Source organism: Apteryx mantelli, chromosome 9, assembly GCF_036417845.1.
Source record: "Apteryx mantelli isolate bAptMan1 chromosome 9, bAptMan1.hap1, whole genome shotgun sequence".
NCBI classification, from domain to species: Eukaryota; Metazoa; Chordata; class Aves; order Apterygiformes; family Apterygidae; genus Apteryx; species Apteryx mantelli.
The window spans coordinates 32,431,256-32,458,864 of record NC_089986.1 but is presented as its reverse complement, the minus strand read 5'-3'; the positions used below and the strand labels follow the sequence as shown (position 1 = coordinate 32,458,864).

Below are 27,609 nucleotides of genomic sequence, written 5' to 3'. Positions count from 1 at the left end.
GTGCTCCCTGCATCCTACCGTAGCGGAGCCTAAAGGCAAGCGGCGCTCTCATTGGGCGGGCGCCGCGCTCCCTAGCGGCAGCCTACTAGGTTGTGCCGGGGCGTATGTGTCTGTGGAGAAGGCAGGGGCCGCAGCCCTCGGCGGGGCCGCTCGGCTGCCGCGATGGACGCAGGTGGGCGGCGGCAGTGGGGGGCTGGCGGCGGAGCTGCCCCTTCCCTCCCTTCAGCGGCGCCACTGCCCGGACGGGGGCCCAAGGCGGGAGGGGAAGGCGGTTTCTTTCCTCTCAGGAGCGAGCGGTAACTTGTGTGTCAGGGCCCGGCCCGCCCGGCCGCCCACCCGCCCGCTCTCGCTCTCGCTCTCTCTCTCTCTCCCTCCCTCCCCGCGCTGCGGCCTTTTGAGGCCTGCAGCGTCGCCGTGCGGGCGCCGGGCCTCCGGTGGGAGAGCTCGCCCTGAGGGCCGCGGAGGGTCCCGGCGGGCTGCGGGGGGTCTTTGTCCCTTCGCCTGCGGCTGCCGCGGGCAGCCATCCCCCGACCAAAGCAAAGGGAGAGGGTCTAGGCTGACAGAAGCCCCCCTCCGGGCCCTGGCTGAGGAGTGGCAGCCAAAGAGCACAGGCTTGTGTGCTCCAGGCTTTTTGTCAGTGGGAGGAAAGGCTGAGACACCTGTTCTGAAAAGCTGGAGATGTTTCTTCCAGAGTGGGATGCAGAAAGACTTGTCCCTGACTCTAGGAGAAGGTAGCGGTGAGTCAGGTAGTGTTCAGTCTACAGGGGAAACTGTTTCAGGTGTGCTGAGGTCCTCAATGCGTTGTGCCTGCTCCTGACAGACTCTTGCAGTTTAGCTTTGGCATCTGGTGATGTGCGTGCAACTCTTTGTGCCGGTAAAGTGTGCTGAGTTGAAAAAGTGCTCTCCTCTTTCCATCCTGGGCTATGTGTGGCAGTTTTGCAAGCACTGAGCATGCACCTGGAATGGCAGCTTCCTTGCTTCTGCTGTAGGTGGTTTGTCATTAGCTTGGTCATCACCAGCAGATGTGCTCCTGGAAGCAGCATTTCTGGTTCTGCAGAACTCATGCTATTTTGGGGAATATACTGTCTCAACACACTTGAGAAAAACACCCAGGAGCCCTTTTAGTGCTTGCTTCTGTAATTGAAGGTAAAAGCTATAAGGGAGTCTTTTCTTCAGCAGTGTATTTGTTTGGTACCTTGAGTAAATCCTTTTTATCCTTCCCATCATGTCTTTTTATCATTTTGAAAAAGTGCTAAGCTGTTTCATTTTGCTTAAAGGAGCTACCTGGATGATGTCCTGGGAGCAAATTACAGGGCATAAACAATAGCTGCGTAAGCCTTCTCTATGCTCTGCTCACAAGGGATAGCAGCCTTCTTGTAGAGGTACTGCTTGTTAGAGGTAAGATGACATGGTTGCTCTCTGTGACCATTTATCACCTTTTCTGAGAGTGCCAAGAAAGCTTTTCATGATAGAGATTTCTTTGTTGTACGAAAAAAAAGTATTTTAGGACCTGGATTGATATTAGTTTCTTTCTAGCCTTTATGTAGTAGTAGCTCCCATTAATGCTGTGCAGAGATGAGTGCCATCCCGTAGTGATGGATGTTTTTCTGTGCTGTGCGGGCTCCCCCTCTGTTTTGGGCAAGTGAGCATGTATCTGGAGGGAATTTGTTGATTTTGTGCCACAGGACTGCTATCTTTATTTTTGTCCTTGATGCAGGCGCTGTTGTTGTCAGTGTAGTACAGTTGATAGCATCCTGACTTGCTGCCTAATGTGTCCTTGCACATTGTTGCATCCCAGTCCCTCATACCTGGGAACAAAGCGCATTCCAGCAAGTGAAATAACATACCCTGAGCCAGTAGATGTGTTTGCTTTCCCTTTTTATAAGCTTTACAAGATTTAGCAAGGGAAGAAAACCTTGCTGTGAGGACAGCAGGACTTCACTCAGCTGAATCTCCTGTATGCAAAACAGTGTTGGTTTCTGGGCTGGAAAGCAACAAAAGCTCAAGAGCCTTCTCCTCCAGCACTGCTTCTGGGATGGTCTGAGGACCTGAGTGGCAGACTTTGAACTGTTTGTTCTGGGCCTCCAAGAGAAAGCTGTTCTCCAGTTGACTAACTTTATTCCTTGACCATCTCTTAACTGCTTGTTGTTCCTTATCTAATCAGGTTTATCTTGTTTGAACGGGCTTAGGGGAAAGAAAAGGTTTAATCTTTCTTCTACAAAGGCCAGAAATAAGGATCTGAACTGTTCTATGGTTGTCTATTTTCTAGGCATTTTTAAGTTATGAACTTATTAATGCAATAAATTCAGCTTCTCTTCTTGACTCTTTTATTGAAATATTCTGTATCTGATAGCTTTCCTTCTCTCTACTCTGTCTTGATGGTGTATCTCTGTCAGCTGAGAGAGATGATCATCTGCCCCATTTTTGATTCTTTTGGCAGTGTTAATTTGAGGCTGAAAGACTTGGGAGAATGTCCCTAAGCTGTTTCTGGCACTGCCTGGAAAATGTTACTGTGCAGAAGAGATGACCCTTGCCAAAGAGTGGGGGAAGCCCAAGAAGCAAATTTTTTTTTTTTTTTGGGGGGGGGAGGAGGTATTATAAAGCTTGGTTTTCCTTCAATATGGTACTCCATATCTTTACTTCAGTATTTTTTATAAAACATTATTCTACAAAAATCTAAGTTGTGCAGGAAAACTGCAATCAGGATGATTTATGCATGAGTGAACATCAGCTGTTTTGCTGTGTAAACACAAAGAAAATCACTTGCTATATTTCTGAGTCATCAAAGTTTTGACTGTTGTTGTTTGTTTGTTTCCTGAAGGTGATAGAAACACAAATAGTTTTTGTTTTGGTAAAACAGGTAAAATTAGCATGGCCATTAAGGACTTGATACTTACTGTAAGTTTGCATGTTGCCTTTAGCATGACATCTGCAATTTGACATCACACGTCAGAGAATTCAAAAGTCTACTCCACCATGACTGACAGTGCTACCATGTTTGCTCATGCAATAGTTCATTACAAACTAGGATAATGTTTTTAGCTCAGCATTTTCGTTGCACAGCTTAAGAATATAAGAAAGGAGTTAAGATTTCACCCACTACCCTAGTTCCATCTCATCATGTATTAGGGCAGTCTTTCTTGTTCTCTCACTCTGACCAGATGGTACTAACACAGCTTTTCAGTCACCTTACATGTGCATTCTTCTGTTTAGCAAACTCATATTAAAGGTCACTCATATTGCGCATGCATGCTGGGTGCATCAAGTGTTGGTTCCTTGTGCTTCATTCAAGACACGGCTTTGTGCCTTTGTCTGTTATAACTAGGAAGTCTTAAAAGTATGCATAGGAGAACCGAGACGTTCAGTCTTAGTGCTGGTATTTAATACAGTTGCTTTTGTTTGAATGTCTACATCAGAGTTTCTTAATATAGAGGTTTTCTGTAGTGGCGTGTGCAAAGCTTTGTCTTTCCATCCGGGTGTTTTAGGGAGGAGGTGGGATGAGAAGCTGTTCTGGGATACTACAGCAGATCCCGTGCAAGGTGTGTGCATAGGAAGGCAAAGATCCAGCCTAGCTTTGCATCATTCACAGCATGCTTGAATTTCCTGGAAAGAGAGCCTGCCTTTCTGAAAGTGTGATTTGCAGGATTGAAATTTTTGCCTTTTTAACTATAAATCCACTGTGCATTGAAGGAAGTTGAGTTGTCATATTTGATGTGCACCTGGGTTTTTCTGCCAAGGCTGCTGCTCTACTGTCCTAGGTGCTCACAGGTCAGTATTTAAAATAGATTCAGGGCTTTTTGAAGGAGAAGTTTTGGAGTGCTGTATGAGAAATTTGCTCATCTCATCTGATTTTTGCAGCTGTTAGAGGAGTATCTTGGAATAAGATTTCTGCTTGGTGAATTTCCAGTTTTATTTATTTCCAGACCCTTTGCCTCCAACTTTGGGAGGAAACAAAAGCTGTGTGTGAGCTACAACCCCCTTCATGTCCTACCTGAACTGTTTTGGTCCCACTTGCTAAAATATTTAGCTCTTCTGAACAGGCTGATTCTGGACAACAGCACAATGGATGAAATTTCAAGAAAGTATCAGAGCATATGAAGATAGATATTTGCAATGGGAACACTTAAAGAGCAGCTTCAGCCTTGCATGAATTTAATGCTCCCTTTATAACATTGTTAATATTAACTAGGAGCAATCACTTTTATTTTCATCCTTGTGAATGTGAAATCCTAACTATAAGTGTACCTTCGAGCTGTCAGAATCAACCTACAATGTTCCCATAGGAAAACTTCTGAAAACTAAGGGATATTAGAAAGTGACCTGCCCCTGAAAATGTCTGCAGAAATCACAGCATTTTTTTTTTTTCTCCTGGAAGAACCTCACCAACATTGAGTAAGAAAGGAACAAAACAAGACAAACTATTAAGTAAAAATAGACATACAGCTGTGAACCATTGGGAATACTTAAAGTTTGGCTATACAGTAAAGATGTTCTTAATTTCACTGCTAAAATATTTTAGAGAGAGGAAAAGATTGCATTGCTTTGCTGGCATTCCTCTGTGCAAGCAGAATTGCTTTGCTTAGTTTTTTTATTGAGAACTCGTGTGATGGGATGGGGATGGGAATGGGAATGTGTGGCCCATACAGTCTTAAATGTGTCTGAAGTAGAGTCTCTATTGAAGTAATTCACACAGTGAAAATGTTTGAAAATTTTTGTGCCAGGGTTAAGGCCAGAGTCTAATTAAAAATTAGATTTGTAAGCCTACTCTGTTTGTCTTGCTAGGGCTCCTCCTTTAACAGTAGTTGCTCTTAATTGTGGTGTCTTGCTGCTACTACTTAGTATTTTCTTTGACATTTGGTATTAGCGTTTTAGATTAGAGAGCGCAGAGGCAGAAGATTGATGAGGGACCTGCAGGAGGGCAAAATGTCTCGCACAACCCACATTACGTTTGGACAAACAAGCTGTCTGAGATGTATGGCAGGAAAAAGAGCGGAATTTTGTGGTGACCTTCTGGAACTGTTGTTTTCTTAATGCAAATCGGTCAAGTAGTTATTTTCTGATGCTCTGGTTTGATGCTTGGGAAAGTTAAACAGGGACTGATGGGGAGGAAAACTGAACTTCTACATACATCTACCACTTGTGAGAATAGTGTGATCTGGTTCATAGGCAGCACCAGAGGAACAGCAGGTATGTTTTGGGGAAGCTAAAAGTGAGGTGTGCAGCATGGAAGGTGATGGCTTTCAAAGAAAAGGGGGCTAAGAGGAACTTGTGGGCATGTAGTCCATTGCCTTGTTTTAAATTCATGTCAGATTACTGCAGATTTTATTGAATTTGCTATTAGAAATATTTTCAATAGCCACTTCAACAGTTAGAGAGCAGTTTAGCTTAGTTTTGCTTTAAGTTTAATGTGTGGTTTGTTTTAGAATGATACCTACAGAATTAGATGCAATTATTACCCTTACAAAGATGCTTTCAAACCAGTCTCTTTTTCCCAGAGGCTCAGTTCCAGGGTTCCCAGACCACTTTAAATCACCTTGTATACAAATACAGACCTAATAGAGCATAGCATATCCAGCTTTTTTTTCCTCTGTTGTCTGTGCGTTTTGCATGAAGGGCTAAGCTGCCCTGATTAGGGTTGTCTTGCAATGCTGCTGTTTTGTTCTGTTATGGAATGGGCAATGCTGTGCCGTTGTGTAAGAAGGGGCAGATATATAGGCACTGATCGATGCCATATTGTGAAAGGAACCAGTAAAACAGATGCAAGGTATGCTTGTCACTTGTGAACTTACACACTTCAGCACAGCTCTGTATTCCTCAGGTCTTAATGTGTCATCTGTAAAGGGCAGCTCTTTTCTCAGCTGCAGACTATTTTCAGTATTGGTGATGACTTGTGCTCAATTCAGTGCCTCACAGGAGGGATTGATTTTAGAAGCAAGATTTGGTTTCCATGTTAATGTAGTCTGTGCTTTTCTTATTACACCACCAAAAATTACATCTTCTGGAAGAATGATTTCAATCACTTGGTTCCTTTGAAAAGAGGACCTAAACTCTAGGTCCTAAATGCCGATGACCATTTTAGTGCGTCCAATGATACCTGTGCTGGGAAGCAGACAGCAGAATGCAGCTGCCTGCTAAAGTCCTTAATGTTTTCTTTGACCCACTCAGTTCTGGACTAGACAGAGCTTAGAGCTGATCCAGTCTGGAAATTACTGTGCTCTTCTTCTGTGGAGTGACTAGGTTTGAACCATGGATTTATCAGCTTTCTATCCCTTACTGACTTTATTGTTGCATTGTGAGTGATAAGTTTCTTGCTAGCTCCTTGTCAGATCCTCTATATCTAAGTTATTGGATCACTGCAACTCTGTATAAGCTGTCCTGTATTGTCATGTGTGTGTTTAATATGATTTTTAAGCAGCAAGGAAAAACTATGAAAGATATGTAATTTTGTTGTTCTCTTTCTAGCTACTCTTACCTATGACACCCTCAGGTTTGAGTATGAAGACTTCCCTGAGACCAAAGAACCTGTTTGGATACTAGGCCGAAAATACAGTGTTTTTACAGGTATTTTAAATGCACAATGTGACATTCTCTACTGCTCCAGAAGGCTTTGTTAATACTGAATATTGTTTTTTGAGGAGCAAGGTAACTACAGACCTTGTAAGGTACAAAGCAGAGTCTGCTGGTTTGCTGGCAGAGCAGGCAGGCTTTAATTGCCATGCTTCTTCCTGCCTGGCCATCTCTGTGGACTCTAGGATATTTTCCTGCAGAAAGTTACCATTTATTAGCTATTGGGACTTGCAGCATGAGGCCAGGATGATTGAAGAAGGGAGAAATCTCAAAGGAGAAGCAAGGAAATGGCTTGCTGCTTCAAAACTGACCTGTGACCATGGTGTCTTTTGGTTAGTGGTGGCCTCGTGGAGAAAGAGAAAGTTTCTTTTGCACTTGACGCTCTCCTGTTTCTCAACCAGTTTTTGCCTCTTTGGACAAACAGACTGAGTGAGGAGTGGAACACTGCTGTCAGGGGCGAAGGTGGGTGGGAGAGGGTTTTAGATATGTCTGGTGCTATCCTTATATGTGTGTCTTTTGATTTTGAAAAATTCTTAGAGAAAGAAGAGATCCTTTTGGATGTGACCTCTCGGCTTTGGTTCACCTACAGAAAGAACTTCCCTGCCATCGGTAAGTGTTGTAGACAAGTCCTGGAAATGTATGCTGGCTTACTGGTAATAGCCTGACCCACCGGGAGATTTCCAATGACTTCATTTGGGGTAGAGAGCGTTCCCCTATTGGAAGTGAACACAGGCTGTGGAAACATAGGGTGTACAGCTGATTTCAGGAAAGCTAATTTCAAGAGGAGATTTTAAAGTCTATTTGACAACCAGGCTTTATGTCACTTCCTAACAATGAAGTAATGTTTCCACAGAAGCTCCGTCAGAAGATAAAAGCTTACGTTCCTGACTTCTTATTGACTTTTTTTTTTTTTTTTAAACTTCTTGGGAATTAACGATCTGTCTGCCTTATCAATGAAAAGGAGAATGTTGGCCTTGTGGAAGGTACTAAACTTGAGACATGCACCTGTAGCCCTGGGCTCATGAGAGTTTTGCTGCTCTTTCCATCCATGATACAGAAATAACAAGGCTTCCCTTTCTTTCTGGGATTGTCTGGGGATAAATATGTTAAGGATTGTGAGGTGATCAGATGTTAATAGGAAAAATATTACAGATACTACAGGTATGTCAGCATTCTGCTCTTCTCAGTGCCTGTCTTCAAATTCCTCTTTCATATGCATGTGCACACTTTTTTTTTTTTTAAGGAGAAAGCAGGAGACAAAAATTATTTCTTCATAATCTTCTTCAAAACCATGGCAACTCTTTTTTTTTTTTCTTTTTTTTTTTTCTCCTCTCTGTCAGGAGTAGATAAGGTGATATCCCTTAGGGTTCTTAGCTGTGATGTACATTTTGAAAGCCCTCTGTTCTGAAATGCCTTATTTTGTTTGCATGGGCTGGGTTTTTGTGTTGTTCGTTTTTTTGTTTTTTGTTTTTGTTTTTTTCCAGTGGGAAGATAAAGCGAAAAAAATTCTCTTTTTATGACTATTGAGTATTTGAATTTGACTCTGTCCTTAAACTGCCTCATGTCGTGACCATGACCCTTAAATCAAAGAGTACTAGATGGATTGCCTTCAAGAATGATGTACTGATTTTTTTTTTTTTTCCTGCATTATTTATTTTACAGCTAAGGCCAGGACAGCTCAGGTATTTGTGAAATAACACTTTTGCTGACCAAAATACAGAAAAGCATAGCTCATCCTCTCTGTGTAGAAACAATATTGTTGTAAATGAAACCACACTTCATAATTCTGTTGAAGACATCCCATGTCACATCCGTAGTTTGGTTGGGGGATGTGAGGGGTTGATTTTGGTCGGTTGATTGTTTTGGTCCCATCCCCCTGCCCTGCCCCCTCAAGAGTGCTTGGTGGACAGGGAGGAGCAGAATGAGATCAGCTGTATTCTTAGTATGCAGATATCTCAAAGCACTTTAGTCTGGCAGTTGCACCTGCCCAGCATGGCCACTCTTTAAGCCTATTTCACGATTTACAGAATAATCCCATGTGACCTAATAAGAAATGTGTGGTAATAAAAACAAAAATGGGTTCAAAGATGATACAATAACCTGAATGTTTGTATTTTTTGACAGTGGGGAAAACCATTGAACACTGTGGACGTTACCAAAATGGTCATCTGTTCCACTGCAGAACAGCTCTTTAGTGTGGCTTTTAATGGTAATCCAGGATTCAGGGGAGAACCTTATACTGACATCAATTTTGCAGAAAACCTTTCTGAAACAAATTATTTTAAGTCCTTCCAATTAATCCAGTTATCTCTACTTAATAAAAACTCATATCAATCCCCACAAGCATAGCACTAATTCATTTCCCATTCTGGAAATCTGAAATACACTTGCCTTACTTGATAGAATAGACTTTTATTTATCTGATACCTCATACCCAGGGGAACAAGAATTCTGATATAACAGTAATTTTAGAAAGGACACAAGAATGAGTGTGGGAAGCCTACTGGAAACCTCCTTTCTTTGAGCAGTATGGGAAAAAATTTGTACTTTTAGTGCTAATGAAGTCCTGCGTAAGTCTGAAGTGAAGAATTATTTAATTATGGTCTTTCTTAGGCTTGATGTGGCTTAAAGAGATAAAAACTAGAGGTATAATACAGAAATTGCTACCTTAAATCATCTGCTCTAAGCTATGGGTGGTGGTGTTTTTTAATACCTGAAATGGATGTTACACACAGGAACTGTAGTAATAGGAGGAGCATTTCCTGGTGAACTCAAAGACAGACTTCTTGGTCACTGTTCCTTAAGATATTTCTGCTGTTTAAAAAAGAAAAAACACCCCCTCCCCCCCCCCCCCCCCCAATCCTGCATGGTCTATTCTGTAGCATGCTTTTGTGTACCATGTGGAAGGGATATCAGAATTGATCTGAAAGCCCGTGAATGGGGTTCCAAGCACCTTCAGTGTCCCCACTATCTATGTCATCCCCTTCTGTTGGTGGGGAAGTGGCTCAGATTTGGAAAAGGGACTTCTTGATGGTTGTTCTGGCTTGTTCTGATCTTTCAGTCCCTGGAAAACCTTTACCTAGTAAGGTTTGAAACATCTCTTTGATGCAGTTTAATGCCTTTAAAGTTGTGTCTGCGAACCATAGTTAAGCACACGTGTTTGATATTAAAGGGTTAGCATGCATCCACGGATTGGGGTTTCTCTTAGATGCCTTTCCTTAGAAGTTGTCCACTATCTTCAGGACCCTCCATATCACGGATTAAAAAAGAATTTCTTGTATGTTATGCAGCAGAGGAAGGTTCTTAGGTTCTTAAGGTTATGCAAATCAAGAAAGATTGGAAGTCACTGGTCCTATGATATTTACCAAAGTGATCTTAATTTTCACATACAATAGTACATCTAGGCTTTTCCTTCTCTGCTAGACTCTGAGTGGACCAAACTCTCTCCTTGAATGTTAGACTCTAGAATTAAGGAATTTTATTAACTCTTGATCATAACTTCACATATAAAAGTGATGGTTCATCAAAGAAACTGTCTTTTGCTTCCAGAAACTGTCAGTGGTGTAATGAGCTGTTCCTCATTTTTAGAAGTGCCAGCTTCACCAAATCCATGTTTCCTTCCTTCAACCCACCTCTCATTTCTGAACCTATTTCTGTCCTAGTCTTGCATTTGAGTGGGAGCAGAACTTTTCAAGTGGAGTCCATCTCTTTTTAGTTCCTCCTGCAGGCCTACTGCAGATACCCACAAGAAGTGAGTTATTAAAGGGAAAAATTGCCCTGAGCTATTTCCCTGTTATGGTATAGATATGACTTGCTCATGGCAGTAACTTTGTCCTTTTTCAATCTTTCTTCTCCCAGCCCTCCTTTTTTCTTTTTTTGTCCATTTCTCTATATCCCACTGAAATATCCCACTCTATTCCCTCTATCTTTCCACTAAAAAAAGCTTGTAAGCTCTTGAGAGGGCAAGGGGAATGGCTTATATTCATTTTGTAAAGCATTAGCAGTTTTAGTATACATTATAGATTGCTAGCAAAACTATAGAAGGTATCTACTGATCAAATAGAAGTTGGTGAAATAGTTCTTTTGAGGTATTTTCTCTCTTTGTGCTCTTCGTATGGAATGGTTGGATAGAATCAAAAGGAGGAGAAAGCAGCTTTACAAGGAAACTCCCTCTACCAGCTATGCTAAGGCACAGCTGGCTGTACTTGTAAGACAGCTGACTAGCTGCAGTCATCTAAACTTTTTATCTGTGGAGCTTTTAATAATAGCCACAGCTTCAGTGGAGAAGCAGCAGTTTCCTTTTGAAGTTCTGTCATAGAAATGCTTTCAGCCTTAAGGCCTTTGTCTCTGATTTCCCAATGGGAACTAATATCCAGCTTATATTCTAATATTATGTTTGTTGGGTGTGGATTTTTTTTTTTTGACTTAACTCTATGTTGTTCACTTTGGAATCTCATCTAGTCATCAGCTGCTTATGATGTGGGAATTCCTTGTGACTGATGTCATTTTTCATGGTGAGCTGCCTACTCAGGATGAGCGTTAGAAAAAATAGTCTGTAACAAACACCTCTGTTTAGAAATGTGTCTCCGAATTGGGTTGGGAATCTGAAACTAGTCTTGAGGGCTGCTGTGCTTGTGAGGAATTCAGCTCTCTTTCTAGCTGAGTTGCTTGGATTTCCTTTTGAAGTCCCCCCCCTCCCCCCTTTGAGTTAATTTAGTGTTTGGGGGTTGGGGGTTTTTTTGTTGTTGGTTTTTTGGTTTTTTTTTTTGGTTTTTTTTGAGGAATATCACTAAGTTAGTCACTGCTAACTATATTTTTATTCCTTAGCCTTGGATGTGTGAGCTTTCATAGTCCTAATTCCCAGCTTCATATCTTGGATGAACCAGCTACCTTTGCAGGCTTACGGTGCCTTCATTTTCTCTCCCCCTTAGTACTGTTGTTCAGTTCTTTACATATTTGTTTTCTCTTCCCTTTTTAATTACAGGAGGAACTGGTCCCACATCTGATACTGGCTGGGGCTGTATGTTGCGGTGTGGCCAGATGATCTTCGCTCAGGCCTTGGTCTGCAGGCATTTGGGCAGAGGTAAACCAGTGCACGGCCCATGTTGACTTCCAAAGCCATGTGCTCCAAGAAGTGCAATACTTGTAAGGAGAGCAGATAACAAGGACACAATTAGGAATTGCCAAGGGCACAGCTGGGAATCACTGGGGGCTCTTGTCGCGAAAGGAGTGATGCACTTCACTCTTAAGAGTTTATCGCAGTAAGACAGCGACTTAACAAAGTTCAATCGTGAATAAGAACGATTTAATGAGGTTCGATTGGCAAGGTTCACTCAGTTATTTACTGCATGAAGGACAGGGTCAGATGCGTGCGCAACAGAGACACTCCCGTTGAGTCACGAGGTTCAGACTGGACCCCCTTGCTTTCTAAACTCCTTCAGAGAGGAGCCTAGGTGCGGCTGGATCCAGTTCTAGTCTCAGACTTGGTCAACGGTTTATGTCTAAGGGATTATGTGCACAATTAATCAGAGATATAACTCAGCAAAGTTTCATGAAGTTCACAAAAGTTCAGCATGCTATTAATCACTTATCGAGGATCTGTTGTGGGTAAGGAATCTCTCTCAACTTTGAGGAGTAGCCTTGAGAGGCATCCCTGCTCAAGAGGAGGTTCTGCAGTGCAGCCCGCTGCCGTGCAGGAGAGCTCAAGGGGCTCTGGGCTGCCCCCTATTTATGGGGGGGGAGAGGATTGACTCATAGTCATATTTGCATACTACATGGGCTTTAGCTGGTGCATGCTCAACTAGCCCCTACATACATGCTGTTTACATGGAGGTCAGGTTGAGGGGGAGAGAGCACATCAGTGGGGGGAGAAAGGAGCACACCGTCACAGCTCTGTAACTTTTTCCTGAGTCTTCTCAGGTTCAGGGCTATTGAGAAGTCTACTGAAAACCCTCCAGCAGTTTTTTTCCCTGCTATCTGCTATCCGATGTAGGTAAATATAGTTTTACATGGGAGGATGGAGAGAGGAAGAAATGTATTTGCTGTAGCCCTTCCCCTTAAATTCTTCTCTGCCTGAGGAACTATGTTTCCTTTCAATAATATGAGATATTCAGATATGAATCACATCACAATAAGGGGAAAACACCAACTTAATATCTCAACCTATGGTCACAGCAGTCTGACATACCTGCTGCTAAGTGTCAAGTATTTTCGGAATGCCTCTCTATTTTGGCAAAATCTTGTCCAGGCCTTAAGACAGACAGAGCCCTGTAACATGCTAGCTAAATCTATTGAAGATTTAGTCAAGCAAATACCAGATTTTCTTGATTTTTTTTTTTATTATTATTTTTGTATATACCTGAAGTTTAAAAAACCTTCCCAAAACAACTTGGTAATTAACTCCTGTTTACAGTTCAATTTTTAACCTTCTGTGAAGAAGTCCTCATTTGCTGAGTGTAGTTTCTTCTACCTGAATACTTCTGTTCTAAAACTTTATTCATGCATGGTCTGTAAGCGGCTATATCAGACGTTTTTTGATAGTTGTTGATGGTGTTTGAATTTGTGGGAGATGATTTTTGTAATGAAGTCACCTGTTTTTCCACAGAATATGTAGTTCATGCCTGTCCTTGAGAAATTCTAATCCTATTTCCTGTCTGTGGGATAAAGGTGGAATTTGTATGTTCTGGTTTTCTTTTTCTGTGGGTGGTATTCCTTTACCCCGGCTGTGAAAAGGTTTACTTTTCTATTAAAATTCATTCTGCAGTGTTGGCAATGCCTCAGATGCCTAGTAGTAAGATAGTGACATGAAAATCTTGTCAGGGGTTGATGCACAGGGAAGAGAGCTTATTGTAGCTGGCAGTCTCTAGTTGCTAATAAATAACCTGTTTTGTTTCACCTAACCCCTTGCCTGCCTTAGACTGGAGGTGGATAAAAGGGAAGAGGCAGATGGATAATTACTTCAATGTACTTAATGCCTTCATCGACAAAAAAGATAGCTACTACTCCATTCACCAGATAGGTAAGATGCTAAAGAGTTTGTGGGATATTCTGTCTGGATTTCCCATGACTGTAGAACATCACTCTGTGCTTATTTTAACAGCTTAGCCAAAAAAACTAGCAGGTCAACTAGTATATGATATCATACTGCTTGTTTTCTGACATGATCTAGAACTGCTGCTTTGTATTAAGGGTTATGATAGATTTTTCCTTTTGACTCCATGAAGACCTTTATGTTTGTCCAATGCTTTAGGCTGTATTCAGCATCACTTTCCTTGCCTTAGTTAACTAAGATAAGGGAAAAGGATATAGATGATAATGTCTCTAAGATCTTGTAATGTGAAATGATTGCTGAATGAAGAAATTCTCACAAGTAGCAAGTGAACTAAGAAAGAATCTCATTTTAATACAAACTTCCCTGGTAAATAAAAGAGAGAGAACCAGCCTCTTCCAGTTTTTCCTATAGGTGTTAAGGTACCTACAGTTTCAGTGAGTAAGTGGTTATAGGGGTGCTCCTGGAAATCAAACACTCTAAATAAAATTTCTTCTGAGGTAATATTGCTTTTTGGACTTCTGTATCATGGCCTTTTTAGGGAAGGGTTTGCTTTACATGCCCTGAGGACTTGTTTCTCTCTCCCATCTCTTTTTGAATAAATAAACCCAGTCATCCTTTTGGAAGCTCGGAATCGCAGAATAATTTAGGTTGGGGGTCTCTAGAGCGCCACCCTCTCAAAGCAGGGTTAACTTCAAAGCTGTGCTGCTCAAGGCCTTGTCCAGTCTTGTAGCTTTTTAGTTGACTAGCTGTTTAGGTGACTGTTTTTGTAAGTTGCATGAACTTCTACACTAAGCTACCTCATGAAAGGGTAGATTCTGCTGACCCCAAAATGTTTCCAAATGAGATTTCATCCCTATTAAATACAAATCCTCATTAACACATTGGGAAGGGGCACAGTGAAGATGAAATTATTTGCTAGATTATTTTGTTTTTTCTTGTAATGTAGCCCAGATGGGAGTTGGAGAGGGGAAATCCATAGGCCAATGGTATGGACCAAACACAGTCGCACAAGTGCTCAAGTAAGTGCTGGGATTTTCCTTTTCTTTTGAGCAAAGTAGTGGAGTCATTTGGTTTGTAGTACCTCCTGGCCTAAAGGCTTCTGCCTGTTGGATGAAGCACAATGTTGAATGGTGTTAGCAGGTAACCTTCTTGACCTTATCAACCTGGTTGGGCAGGAACTTTAAAAGATCCCTTCTGTTAATCACATACTGGCAGGATATGAGAGAAAACTGAGCTCAAGGTGAGGACAACCCCTGAAAATCTATCTCTGCACCCCACAAATCACATGCTTGCTGCTGGAACTGAATGCAGTGCTGCTTGCATCAGACTGGAAGCAGTTGTCAAAGTAGATGGTCACTGAGGGCTGACCTGCTGGAAAGCAGCTCTGCGGAGAAGGACCTGGGAGTGCCGGTGGACAAGAAGTTAACTATGAGCCAGCAATGTGCCCTTGTGTCCAAGAAGGCCAATGGTAACCTGGGCTGCATTAGGAAGAGTGTTGCCAGCAGGTCGAGGGAGGTGATTCTCCTCCTCTACTCAGCCCTGGTGAGGCCACATCTGGAGTACTGTGTCCAGTTCTGGGCTCCCCAGTACAAGAGAGACATGGAACTACTGGAGCAAGTCCAGCGAGGGCTACAAAGATGATTACGGGACTGGGGCATCTCTCTTATGAGGAAAGGCTGAGAGAGCTGGGCCTGTTTAGCCTGGAGAAGAGAAGGCTGAGGGAGGATCTTATCAATGTATACAAATATCTAAAGGGAGGGTGTCAAGAGAATGGGGCCAGACTCTTTTCAGTGGTGCCCAGCAACAGGACAAGAGGCAGTGGGCACAAACTGAAACACAGACAGTTCCATCTGACTATGAGGAAAAACTTCTTCACTGTGAGGGTGACAGAGCACTGGAACAGGTTGCCCAGAGTGGTTGTGGAGTCTCCTTCTCTGGAGATGTTCAAAACCCGCCTGGATGCAATCCTGTACAATGTGCTCTAGGTGACCCTGCTTGAGCAGGGGGGTTGGACTAGATGATCTCCAGAGGTCCCTTCCAACCTCAACCATTCTGTTATTGTCATTTGGATCTGTGCTAGCATCTGAGAGTTGCCTCTGCTGACCTGACAACAACGTCCTCATCATCAAAGGGCTGCTGACAGGCCATCAAGTGTTTAATGCACTAGCATAGGAAAGCGTAAATACTTGCTGCCTGGCTTCTCTGGTGGCAGGCAGAGGATCAGAGCTGTGCTGGAGCATGGATTGCCTTTACTAACTGGAACATGGTAAAACCAGCCATATTTGGCCACTGCTGTCTTTTCAGAAACACTTTTCCTCCTGTCGCTATGCTTTCCTCGCTTCTTTCATTAGATGAGCTGGGAGCTCCCTGGTACAGGCTGTGATTGCCAAAAAAAAGATCTCCCAGTTCAGACGGATGCCCATTTCACCCAGAATCTGCTATAGGCCATCAGGGGTTATTTGGGAAAGAGTGATTTATTTATTTATTTATCTATTTATTTCCCCCCCCTCCCTTCCTTATATGCTGTCTCATTTTCTGGCAACCACCAGTTATGGGACTTCAAGTTAGAGTTTTTTATCTGGGCTATTTTATTTAATAACTGCTGAGAGACAAATTCACAGGTGTGATCCCATCTGCAACCTATTTATATTTCTGGCCCTTATAACTAGCGGCAGTGAATTCCACAACTCTGATACATGTATGAAAACATACTTTACAGCATAATTGATAAAAGTCAGTCTCTCCTAATCCATTTTCTTCTCCGTGGTACAACACCATTTTTGTCTTGTGTATTGTAACAAGTCCTTACTTGCTCTTTTTTTTAACTTTTCCTCTAGAAAACTTGCCACTTTTGATACATGGAGTTCACTGGCAGTGCATATAGCCATGGACAACACTGTAGTGATGGAAGAAATTAGTAAGTATCACACAGAGGTAGAATGTGATGTGCCTTGTGGCAGCAAGAAGCCAGGGAAGAACTGGAAAGCATATAGTAATAGAGCACAACAAACTTGAAGTAAACATCCTGTCTTAAAGCTGTGACTAAGTGTGCTAAAACCAAATGAGAATTGCTGTTTTAGGGCAAGGAAGCCTCTTGTTTTGTTTTTGCTTTGTCTGATAAAGCCTCTGACTTGATGTTGTGGCCTCTGGATCTGGAGAGAAGGACCTGCTGACCTTCAGACAATAGTTGGGAGCTACCTGGGGGGTGGTGTCAAACCTGTTTATGGCTACTTGTAGTGAGCAGTAAATGGCTGTTTCCTCTCTCTTTTAATGGGGTAGAAATGTCTCTGCCATTAGGCAGAGTAAGAAAGCTGGAACAGATCTCTGAGCAAAATTGACCCCCCTCCCCCCCCCCAAAAAAAATTTTTTTTTGAAGAAAGGAAGCCATCTCCGGAGATATCTTTTAAGGAGTGGTTACTCTTTTCTAGTGCCTCCTGACAATAGGATGACTCCAGAGGCTAATAATAAGCTGCGGAACCTGTTCATACCTAGCATGTTTGCTCAGGCTTCAGTGCTCAGGTAGCCAAAGCCAAATGGCTGAATCACTGGTTGCTGCAGTCCTGCATGGTCCTGGCCCCACCATCCTCCCATTGGCTTGCTCTAGTGCTTGTGAGACCCTAACTCATGAGGCTGTGCACTTACCCAGCACAAAACATTCAATGTTTTATGCCAGGCTGGTGCACTGAAATGACACACAAAACAGTCCAGTAAGTGCTGTACCCAATACAAGGTTAAGGGTGGGATCATGGCAGATGGCAGTTAGATTGGCTTAGGCTGCCATGGAGCTGAAACAGGCAAGGACAGCTTGTCCTAACAGTGCAGGGTTGTCATTTTTCAAAGTCGCATCTCTTACCAGTTAGTCTCAGTTGAGAGGCCAAGAAATGGAAGATCTGATTGAGCAGAAGTGCGTGTCTAACCTTAAGTACCAGTAGTCCTGTGAAGTCATGTGCTGATGTTCTTGGCTTAAACAAGGGCCAGCATAAAGCATGGGTTTATTTCACCTTTAGCCTGAAAAAACTACTTCTAAACTGAGGCATGCTGGCTGCAAGGCTTGGGTATGCTGCAGTCTCTTGCCTGTGTGGCTTGTGTTGACCACTGACACCACTTCAGGTAACACTTCTATACGACTTGTAATGTGGGTTTTTTTGTTCGTTTTTCTCAAATGTGAATCAGTGTACCATTCTCTAGGACCAGAATGTGTCTGATGTGTTATGTGTCTGTATGTGTATGCTTATATATGTCATGCCCTAAACATCTGTGAACAGTGAAGCATTCGGAAGTTAATGCTGTTTTTTACATCTATTAATTTCAGTTGCTAATACTGTAGCAGGCAGCTGTTCATCCTAAGGTGAATAGCAAAAGGCATTTCCTACTGCAGTAAAAAAACATCCATGTATTTATCCCTTTAGAGTCAGTCCACTGTATCAGAAAGGTGATTTTAGTGCGGGTTTGGGGGATCCAGTGCATCAGAAAGGTGGGGAGAAACCAAGAGAGTAAATGCAGTAGCTGACAGAAGCAGTGGCAGGGAAGATGCTGTGTCAATGCTCTGGAATATGTTTGCAGTAAACAGTTTGAATCTAGGATATTGCTGGGAAGCTTTAGGTAGGTTCCACTGTGCTGTGGGATGATAGTGGTGCCAAACCTACTGAAGAAGCAGGATGAATTTAATGTGTGATGAGCTCCCTACTGCTTAAACTAGGGTGGAATATGTTCATATTGCAATGCAGGATTGCCAGGTAGTTTGCCTGATGAGGAAACCTGCAGTTGTCATTGTACCCAACCCCTGGTGACAGCCCCAGATTGGCAGCTGTATTGGGCCCAACTGATCATCAGAACAGGCAGGCAGTTACAGTGAATAAACCAGGATCTTTACTGTTTTAATGAGATAATTCACTAGAAATCATAACTGTTCCAGTTTTCTCAGGACCTCTGGCCACTATAGCATGTGTGTATATAATATATAGAGAGAGACAGATACATATATAGATATCTGTATATGTATACACATGCATGCTCTCCCTCCTAAACAGAAAGTATAGGGAGCAATTACAAATTGTTCAGTGCAGGTTGTTTCTTATACTGATTTGGACATCTGTTGCACCCCAAACAGCTGTGAGAACAACACTATGACTTTCTAAAGACAAGAAGCTGAGAAGGCCTAAAGTTCATTGCTGGAGGACTGGTTACAGCAAGAACGTTTTTAAAGATGGCTCAGTGGACATGGAAGTAACAGATACTTTGCAGAGAAAAAACACTTGGTTAGAAAGTAATGCTGTACAACCAGCTAGAGTTTACCTTCTGAAGTGATTCCTGAGACTTTAGCTTGGAATCTTTTTTTTTTTTTTTTTTCTTTAACCTGGGGTGCAGCATTCCCTCCTTAATGAGCTGGGATTCAGACCTTTAGTAGTCGGCAAACACCTTGTTGAAATTGCTGCTAATGAAGGTGCTTGCTTACATAGTCCTATCTGCTAGAGTGTCACGGCATTCAGCTTGGGCAAGGAATAAATCAGATGAGTCTCTAGCACTTTATCTACTTGGCTGGGCTTCACAGTTAAAATGCTGTGGGTTCTTCTGTTTTGGGTTTTTTTCTTCACATCTACACACACACGTACGTAGCAAACAGTGGAACTGGCCAGTGAGACAGGTAGGCTTAGAGGCGTTTCTGTACCAGAATTTACCTAATCTGGTTGTATCGTTTACTGCCTGTGTGTTTGTCAAGCCTATAGAATGGGGATGCATAGTGCTTATGTCATGGGTATGCCCTGAGGAGTTACCTTGCCTTATATCTTACAGGCAAAGCTTACGCTAAAATTGCAGAATTTAATGATTAATCTGCTTTAGGTCTCTTAAGTAGCTTCTGAATGATCCCTGATTAAATCCCTAAAAGTTTTAATGACCCTTTAGGAAAATGACATCTTTCAGATGTCTAAATCTCTATCTTTGATTGCACTCTGGGATTGTTTTTTGGTTTGACTTGCTTGACTTTTGCAATATTTTTTGCCAGAAAAAGTCTCTAAGTCTTACAAACTACTCTAAACATATACCATGTTTGTATCTTGTTACAGTGCAAATTACAAGTGAAGCTTTCCTGTGTTAAGCCCTAATACTTTAACACTGGTTTCCTCATCCGGTTTCCTCATCCACTTCAACTCTAGATTTTTATATATTTTTTTTCTGCCTACTTGCTCTCTGATTTCAGGACTTTTGCCTGTCCTCCTGATCAAATTGTTTTAACCTTGTTGACACTCATGGTTGCTTAGCTGTTCACCTGCTGGAAGCATTTGCATTTTAATGGCCCACCAAATGTTGCCTGGGAGTACAGCATGCTTTGACATAATCTTGATGTAAGCTTAGATGAAATTCTGAGCTATGTCAGAAGCCCTGTAGGGAATAAATCACACCATCAGAGCACTGGACCTCTCTTTTTTTCTTTTTTTTTTTTTTTAATTTAAATTTAAAGTGCTGTGGGCTTTTGATAAATATCAGTTGTTGGTCAGATGTGGAACAGAATTATTCAAGGTCTGGAAGCTGAGGTTGTTCCTGATGCTTTCTGCTCATGTTCCCTTTCTGTAGGGCGGTTGTGCCAGTCCAACTTCTCATGTGCTGGAGCTGCAGCATTCCCTGCTGTGGAGTCAGACCTGCTCTATAACGGGTACCCAGAGGAAGCAGGGGTTAGAGATAGGCTCTCACTATGGAAGCCATTGGTGCTGCTGATACCTCTCCGTCTTGGGCTCACAGAAATCAATGAAGCCTATATTGAAACACTAAAGGTAGGGGATCTGAAGCTGAATTCCTGGTGCTTTGATGCTTAAAGACCCTGCTGTGAATTAAGTCATTTCTGGAATCTGGTTTTGGGGCAAAAATGCTCAGAAGTAATTGTCCTATTTTTCAAAAGAAAAATGTGTTTAGAGACAATTCTTGCTGAAGGTCCGGATGTGGGTTCCTGCAGGGTTTAGTTATAAAAATGGGATTTTTTTGAGGATCTTATCTTACAGCTTAATCTCAGTCCCTGTCTGTGTATAGATGGTATCAACCTGCTGAAGCATTTGTTGAACACAACTGTTGCACTGTGTTTGGTAGCAACCTGAACATTAATGAATGTAGCGTTGCAAACTTGCTTGTGGCTCCTGTGTTGGAGCATGTACTGCAGATGGAGGGTGTAAATTGGCTGATGATTGCAGTGGGGAATAACAGAAGGTTGCAGAGTCTGGGATGTATAGAGTCCGTACCTAAGACAGGATGCATGTTTTCTTGCTATCAATCTCTCAGCTGTATGGGTAAGAGAGCTCCAAATTCAGGCTAGGTAATTTGTCCTTTATTCGGTAAACAGTGTGTGGATAATGCAGCAAGATACAGAAGCTAGATGCAGATTGTTTCCTAAATGGTCATTCCCTTGTGAGAGGACATGCAACTTGGTGGCAAGTCCTAGTCCTGCTGAAATAGAGGGGACCTTGCCCACACTGAGTGCTGGAATAGTGCTGCCTTCTCCATCTGGTCTACTTGTGTGTTCCTGTCACCATTTTAAAGGTGTTTCTGAGCTGCTTCCCTGTCCCTTGAAGGCCCTGTGTTGCAGCCTTCGGCCTTTCTTAGCAGATCTTCTCTCCAGAAATGGCTGGTCTTGCTTCTAGAGTTGCTGATTTTCAGTGTCCCAGTCTTTCCTTCCCACTGTATTTTTGGATGTTTGCTTTTGTTGCCACTTGCTGTCTCATTGTCTGTCAGCTGTGTGTTTTTTGTATTGCTTTTGCAGCACTGCTTCATGATGCCCCAGTCCCTGGGAGTGATCGGAGGGAAGCCAAACAGTGCTCACTACTTCATTGGCTACGTAGGTGAGTGCCCAGCCATCTCCAGAGTACTGCAAAGAGTTTCCAAGCATCTCCCCCCACACCCCCAGCTGGAAATACTCATGGGGCACTACAGCTCTCCTGCTTAGACTGTGGGGCGTGCTGCGGGGCTCCTCTTCCCTGCAGGAGGAATGGAAGGCTGCTGTGGGCTGAACCTCTTTGAAGGATCTGGGCAATGTAGCATGGGGCAACTGCCATAGTACAAGCCTTAAAACTTCAACTGTATAACACTAAACCCTATCTGCAAAGATATCTGTATAGTGACCTCTTTCTAGATTCAGAGCTGACCTCCCTTCACAGGACCTTGGAGCTGTCCTTTAGTTGTTTCCTTTCTGAAAGCCTATGAACTGTTGCCCTTTCTCTCCCCTCCTTGTTGCCCTTTCTCTCCCCTCCTTGTTGCCCTTTCTCTCCCCTCCTTGTTGCCCTTTCTCTCCCCTCCTTGTTGCCCTTTCTCTCCCCTCCTTGTTGCCCTTTCTCTCCCCTCCTTGTTGCCCTTTCTCTCCCCTCCTTGTTGCCCTTTCTCTCCCCTCCTTGTTGCCCTTTCTCTCCCCTCCTTGTTGCCCTTTCTCTCCCCTCCTTGTTGCCCTTTCTCTCCCCTCCTTGTTGCCCTTTCTCTCCCTGTCTGAGACCCCAAGCTGGCTGTGCTTCAGATTTCTGGGGTTTACTTTAGTATTCACAGGACCCTGGAAGACCTGTGCAGGAATAGTATTCAAACAGTGCATGTATCTTGAACCCAGAGTGTCCCTGCAGAGTGGGCACTGTGTTTCTGCTGACAGCTGGCTCTTTGCCTAGATGAGAAGCTTTTGGGGAAGTAGCTGAAAGCAAGTTGTCCCTAGAACATGGATTCCTGTGTAAGGACTCTAGAGCTGTCTCTGTCATCACTCTTCCTCCTCCTTGTATCTCACCATTTGCTTCTCAGAAGAACAACTTCTGGCATGATTCTTCCTGTTCATGTCTCCTTGCCTGTCTGTCCAGGTGAGGAGCTCATTTATCTGGATCCCCATACTACACAGCCTGCAGTGGAGCCCAACGAGAGCGGCTGTCTCCCTGACGAAAGCTTCCACTGCCAGCACCCTCCCTGCAGAATGAGCATTGCCGAGCTTGACCCTTCCATTGCGGTGGTGCGTTCCTGCTGCATGTTTCCATGCTGGCTCTTGATCACCTGAAGTAGCAGTGTGGTGGTCCCTCAGTCTCACAGCTGTCACTTTCCCCAGGGCAAAGGAAGGGGTGACAGCTTGGATACTCCACAGGCGTATTGTGTTCTGGGCAAGTACTGCCAATGGTTTTCAGTAACAGTAACTTTGGTAAAGAAGCTCCTCTTGTAGGAAGCAGTTCGGTGCAGCAAAATTCCCTTTGTGTGGCAATTAAGTGACGTTCTCCATGGGTCTCCTCCTCTCAAGTCTCTTTAGTCTGGACTTTCCTTCCTTTTGAAGGACTGATTTGAATCCAGTTGTGCTGTTGGATTCAGTGTGCTTTCTGTTGAATCTGAGATGATTGCCCTTTGTTTCCAATAGACTGTTTCTATCCAAGATTCCTCCTGCTGGAGAGCAGAGTATTACATTGATGCTTCCAGCACTTGGATAGTCTGGTTACATTGAGTCTATGGGGAATATTCAGGTTATCAGGGCAGTGTAATCTATAGTTTAAAGGAAGGCAGTTAGAAGCGGTGTAACTGCTTGCAGCCCTGGTCATGTTGCTTGGCATTAATATAAGGCCTTATGACTGACATGATCAGTCTATAACGAATTCTTTTTTTCAGGGCTTTTTCTGCAACACAGAGGAGGACTTTAATGATTGGTGCCAGCAAATCAAAAAGGTTTGTGTTCAAGCATATCACTGGTAAAGGAACACAGGTTATTGTCTTATTTTCAAAATTCCACACAGACAGCATGTTCTCTGTATCATGATTCCATTTTAAAGAGTACAGCAATAGTATCTTAAAGCACCAGAAAAAATATAGCTCTGAAATTCTGCTGCTGATATGAATCAAAGATTTGAGAAATGTTTTTTCAGCTGCACTGAAGTCCAACAGATTGGTGTCTCCTCTTAGACTCAGAACACCTTGAGTACAGAGGTGTTTGTTCTCACAGCTCTGCTCTTCCTCCACAGCTGTCCCTGGTAAGAGGAGCATTGCCAATGTTCGAACTGGTAGAACGCCAGCCGTCACATTTCTCCAACCCTGATGTTCTGAATCTCACACCAGGTAAGGTAATGCAGGGAGGCAGAGCTAAGGGTGAGCTTGTCCCTTTGGTTTTCTGAAAATGTGTGGAATTGCACAGTGACTTCTGGTTTGTTCCTCTTTGGCCTAGAGTTTGATCTGGAGCTCTTAGGTCAATTGATCTAGTTCTTTGGCTTTGAACAGATCTCAGTATCTCAGAATTATTTTCAGGTTGAGCCTATGAATGGTGACTGGAAAAAGCAAGTTCACAAGCTGTTACAGTAATATGAACCTATGATTTCTAAAGGAATGCTTGGAGAAATTGTAAGGGTCCATTGGAAAGGCTGAGAACCATTGAGCTTCTGGGTACTGGAAACAGTCAAAGACAGTGTTGGTCAAATTTAGTTCCAGTGTAAGGGATTCCTTCCTCTTGCATGTGCCACTACCAATGCTTAGCCCTGATGATGCAAAAAGGAACAAGTGCTGGGCAGTATCTGTGCTGTCAGGTTCAGTTTATTGTGTTCGTAATGGGCATGAACATTGCAGGAGATAAAGAGCAGTTTACAGCTTCTGCTGAGAGGAGTGAGTATGGTGTGGATAAACTTCCCCTGTCACCAGGCATTGGTTCATGTCCTGTCACTTGTGTCCTGCACTCTGTCCTTTCTTGCTATCTCTCTCTTAGCATGATCTTTCAAAGCCTGCCTTATCTCACTCTGACCCTTCCTCCAGGAATACTCAATTCCCGTAAACTGTCTATTGATCCTTGTGTGCATTAAATTGCTCCTAATTACTGCCTTTTTGCTCCCTCTTAAAAATGTTTTTGAAATGGGCTACTTGTCTTTTACTTCTCTCCCCCTGCTCTAGGTTGTAGGGCCTCTCCCATCTATTATGGCCATTCTATTTCTCTTACCATCCTGGCTCTCGCTAGAGGGATTAATGATATTCTCATTCTCATGAATGTCCAGTCCCATGTTTTCCTGATTGGTTGGGTACTCCACTCTTTTACTTAGGTGAAGGGGGCAACTCCTCTGAGAAGCATCTCTGGAAGTTGCACTGCCAGCACCCATGAGCACTACTGTTTGATCAGGAACAGTGACACTGGCATTTGTGCACACCATCATAGGATTAAACAGTTTGTTACAAAATGCATGGAGGGGTTTGTAGCCTTGTGCTCCTCTGTCCCCAACAATCAACTATTGCAGTTTAGCTTTTGGCTGGCTGTTTGTTCTCACCAAATCTAGTGCATGCTTTCTTGAAGCCTGAGCTAATGTCGATTTCTTTACTTCCCAGCCTTGCCCACACCCTCTCACCAGAATTTCCCCTATGGTAAAGCTGCTTCCCCTGTAGGTGTGTGCTCCTCTTCACCATGGAGTTGGAAGGATGGACATGAGGGAGCAAATATGTTCCCCTCCCTTACAAAATGGAATGTATTAATTGCTTTTGGGAGGGAACATGAGTGATAAAGACAAGCAGAAAAGGGAATAGGGTGCAATGAGGCAAAACTCTGCTCAAATGAGTGTATTATAATCAATTCTTGAGGTAACTGGCAAATGTCTTCTATGATGGAACAAGGGCTTACCCTGTAGTTGGTTTCAGCAGAGTGACAGCCTCTGCCAAGTTGTGCAATTACTTTTGCTCCCTTCTCCAATAATTTGGATCAAAAGCAACTATAGCAGAAAATGAGTCACACATTCTAGTACATGGAAAAATAAATGTTCCCGTATGACTTAATTGGGCTGTGAGTCTTAGTGGATATTAATCCACACCTGAGCAAGTTTTCCCGTCTGAGCCTCTTCAGGCAGAACTGTATTCTTCTAATACAGAGCTGCTGCACAGGAAGGACTGTACAAACAACAATCACAACAGAAAGTTGCACTGCACTAGGGCTATGCCAGGATCTGTGAAACCTGGTGTATCTGTTGTGTGCCATATAGTTCTCTCCAGTGCATTGTCCTGGCTACTGACACGTGCCAGTTCTCATCCCTCCTCAGAGACTTCGCTCGGGTGCGTCATGGTGCCTCTTGCACATGCAGGCCTGTGACTCCAATCCTGCTGTCATCCAGCTGCTGGTATCACTACGATGCAAAGCAGCCAGTATCTTCCATGGAGGTGGTGCTCTCTTTTTCTCTTGCAGACTCCTCCGATGCCGACAGATTGGAAAGGTTCTTTGACTCAGAAGATGAAGACTTCGAAATCTTATCCCTTTGAAAGCAAATAGGAAACTGACTCTGCAAATTTGTGTTATGTGCGGGGAAGAGGGGGGGAGGGAAGCTCCTTCGAGAGCCTGGGGCTACCAGTTTTCATAGGTGCTTGCTGCCATCCCTGCCTCTCGTCCATCCTGGCATTCTGTGCAGCCTCTGAATAGAATGTGCATCGTCTGCGTTGGGATGAAGAACCAAGTGGGTGTTAGAGCCTTACTGGCTGGAGTCAGGATTTCTCAGCGCTTGCTGGAAATGGATGCAGCGGTGCCTAGGAGTTCAAAGCCTATTGGTTACAAAAGCAGGTCAGCTGGCCTTCTGGGGGAGCAGCAAAAACCCTTAGAGAGCTAAATCCTTACGTGGGGACTCACCTGTGAAGCTTAAATAGAGCCACCCCTCATTTAGCAGGTGAAATTTACAGTTAATTCCTTTAGGGCTTCTCTTCTTAGTGGCCAACTTGGACTGCACTTAATGATGCAAATTAACAGTAGATGCACATCACAGGCAGACAGCTATGAAGCCCTCAGAGTGTGGATGGCCACGTTTCCTACAGTAAAATTCCTCATTATGCTTTGTGTAACAGCACTTCCTTGCAGGTGCAATACTCCTTTCCCACTCACATCCTATCAAAAGGCAGTTAAGATAATTTATGAGATAAGTGACTGGCAATTCAATAAGTGAAAGGCTATCTGGGAAAGTTTGGAGCAGATTCATCCAACTGGAGAGGAACATCATAATCTCAGTTTAAGTAACAGCAGGAAGAAGGGGAAGAAAACAGAAAAAGTGTGTGTTCTTGCTCCGTGAGTCAGTAAAATATTATGGTTCTGTGACGGATTAATCTCTACAGAAAGTATCTTCATGGAAGTTGCTTTGAGCAGAGAACTGGATTCCATAACCATGGAAAAAAAAATAGTCCACAGAAGGGAGAGGGCAAAACAGGACAGCTGAGAATCTACCAGTCATGGGACTGCTTGTGCCTGTGCCCCAGTGTGCTGGCATGGAGTCTAGTGAATTAATCCTGCTGGTATCAAAAATATGGGCTATAAAATTCTCAAAGTATCTTCTGTGGTATGTTCAGCAGTTCCTCCAACTCTTCCTGTTAGACACTCCCCTTCCAAATGAGAAAAAGGCCTGAAGGTTAAATAGGCCTCATAGCTGCATTCGTACCTTTTCATTTGCTCTTCTGGAGATTCATCCTCCCCACAGAGTGTGCACAAATGTACTCTAGGAACTACTCTGGAGAAATCCATTTCAGGTAAACATCCCAAAGAGATCAGCAAAGACAGAATGCTGTGAAAAGGTCCAACACCCTTGTACTGGAAATTTTAGCTACTTTAAGATAACAGGTCTGCCTGTGGTCCTTATCTGCATAAACAGAATTCAGATAAAGATTAACTATGGAGGAGAGTTATCTTAATGCAAACTGAACAGAGTTGCTGAAGTAGTTTCCTTAGTGCATGCTGCAGGCTCCATTCTGTTTACAAAGCTTTGTTTTGTACATCTAGGATCAGAACTTGCCAGTTGATGCTTTTGTGCCCAAAGGTGGTGACAACTGGCTAGAAATGACCCATTTCTCCGTGACTGACCTACTGATGCTCTTAACTGTCCCTATGCCATCCAAAAGCAAAGGTTTGAACTTGAAACCACAATGCTTCTGTCACTAAATTATTACTTGCTGCTTGGACTGCTTCTCTCCTCTCTTGTAGTTAGGGGAGGAGGCAGCAGAGGAGGTGGGGCTGTGCTCCATTCATCCGCTTTCAATTTGTATCTGAATAAACGGATCTAAAATCTTTT

General features: G+C 43.2%; 1 protein-coding gene across 4 annotated transcripts; it reads left to right on the top strand.

The window, feature by feature from the left end:
• Positions 1–91: 91 nt before the first annotated feature.
• Positions 92–27,609, top strand: ATG4B (autophagy related 4B cysteine peptidase). 4 transcript variants are annotated; one of them, XM_013952491.2, is made up of 13 exons: positions 92–172; positions 6,463–6,561; positions 7,105–7,176; positions 11,552–11,650; positions 13,484–13,585; positions 14,565–14,637; positions 16,456–16,535; positions 20,192–20,388; positions 21,366–21,444; positions 22,435–22,580; positions 23,219–23,275; positions 23,569–23,662; positions 25,752–27,609. In XM_013952491.2, the coding sequence occupies exons 1-13, from the start codon at positions 163–165 to the stop codon at positions 25,823–25,825; spliced, it is 1,182 nt and encodes a 393-aa protein (XP_013807945.1). In that variant the 5' UTR covers positions 92–162; the 3' UTR covers positions 25,826–27,609. The 4 variants fall into 4 exon arrangements, with proteins under 4 accessions (XP_013807945.1, XP_067158247.1, XP_067158248.1 ...); XM_067302148.1 differs by lacking the exon at positions 92–172 and adding an exon at positions 210–296; XM_067302146.1 differs by lacking the exon at positions 23,219–23,275.

Coding starts and splice junctions, on each gene's coding strand:
- ATG4B (XM_013952491.2), top strand. Junction 16,536..20,191: donor TGTAGTGATGGAAGAAATTA/GTAAGTATCACA, acceptor CCCTTTCTGTAG/GGCGGTTGTGCCAGTCCAAC. Junction 21,445..22,434: donor CTACTTCATTGGCTACGTAG/GTGAGTGCCCAG, acceptor CTGTCTGTCCAG/GTGAGGAGCTCATTTATCTG.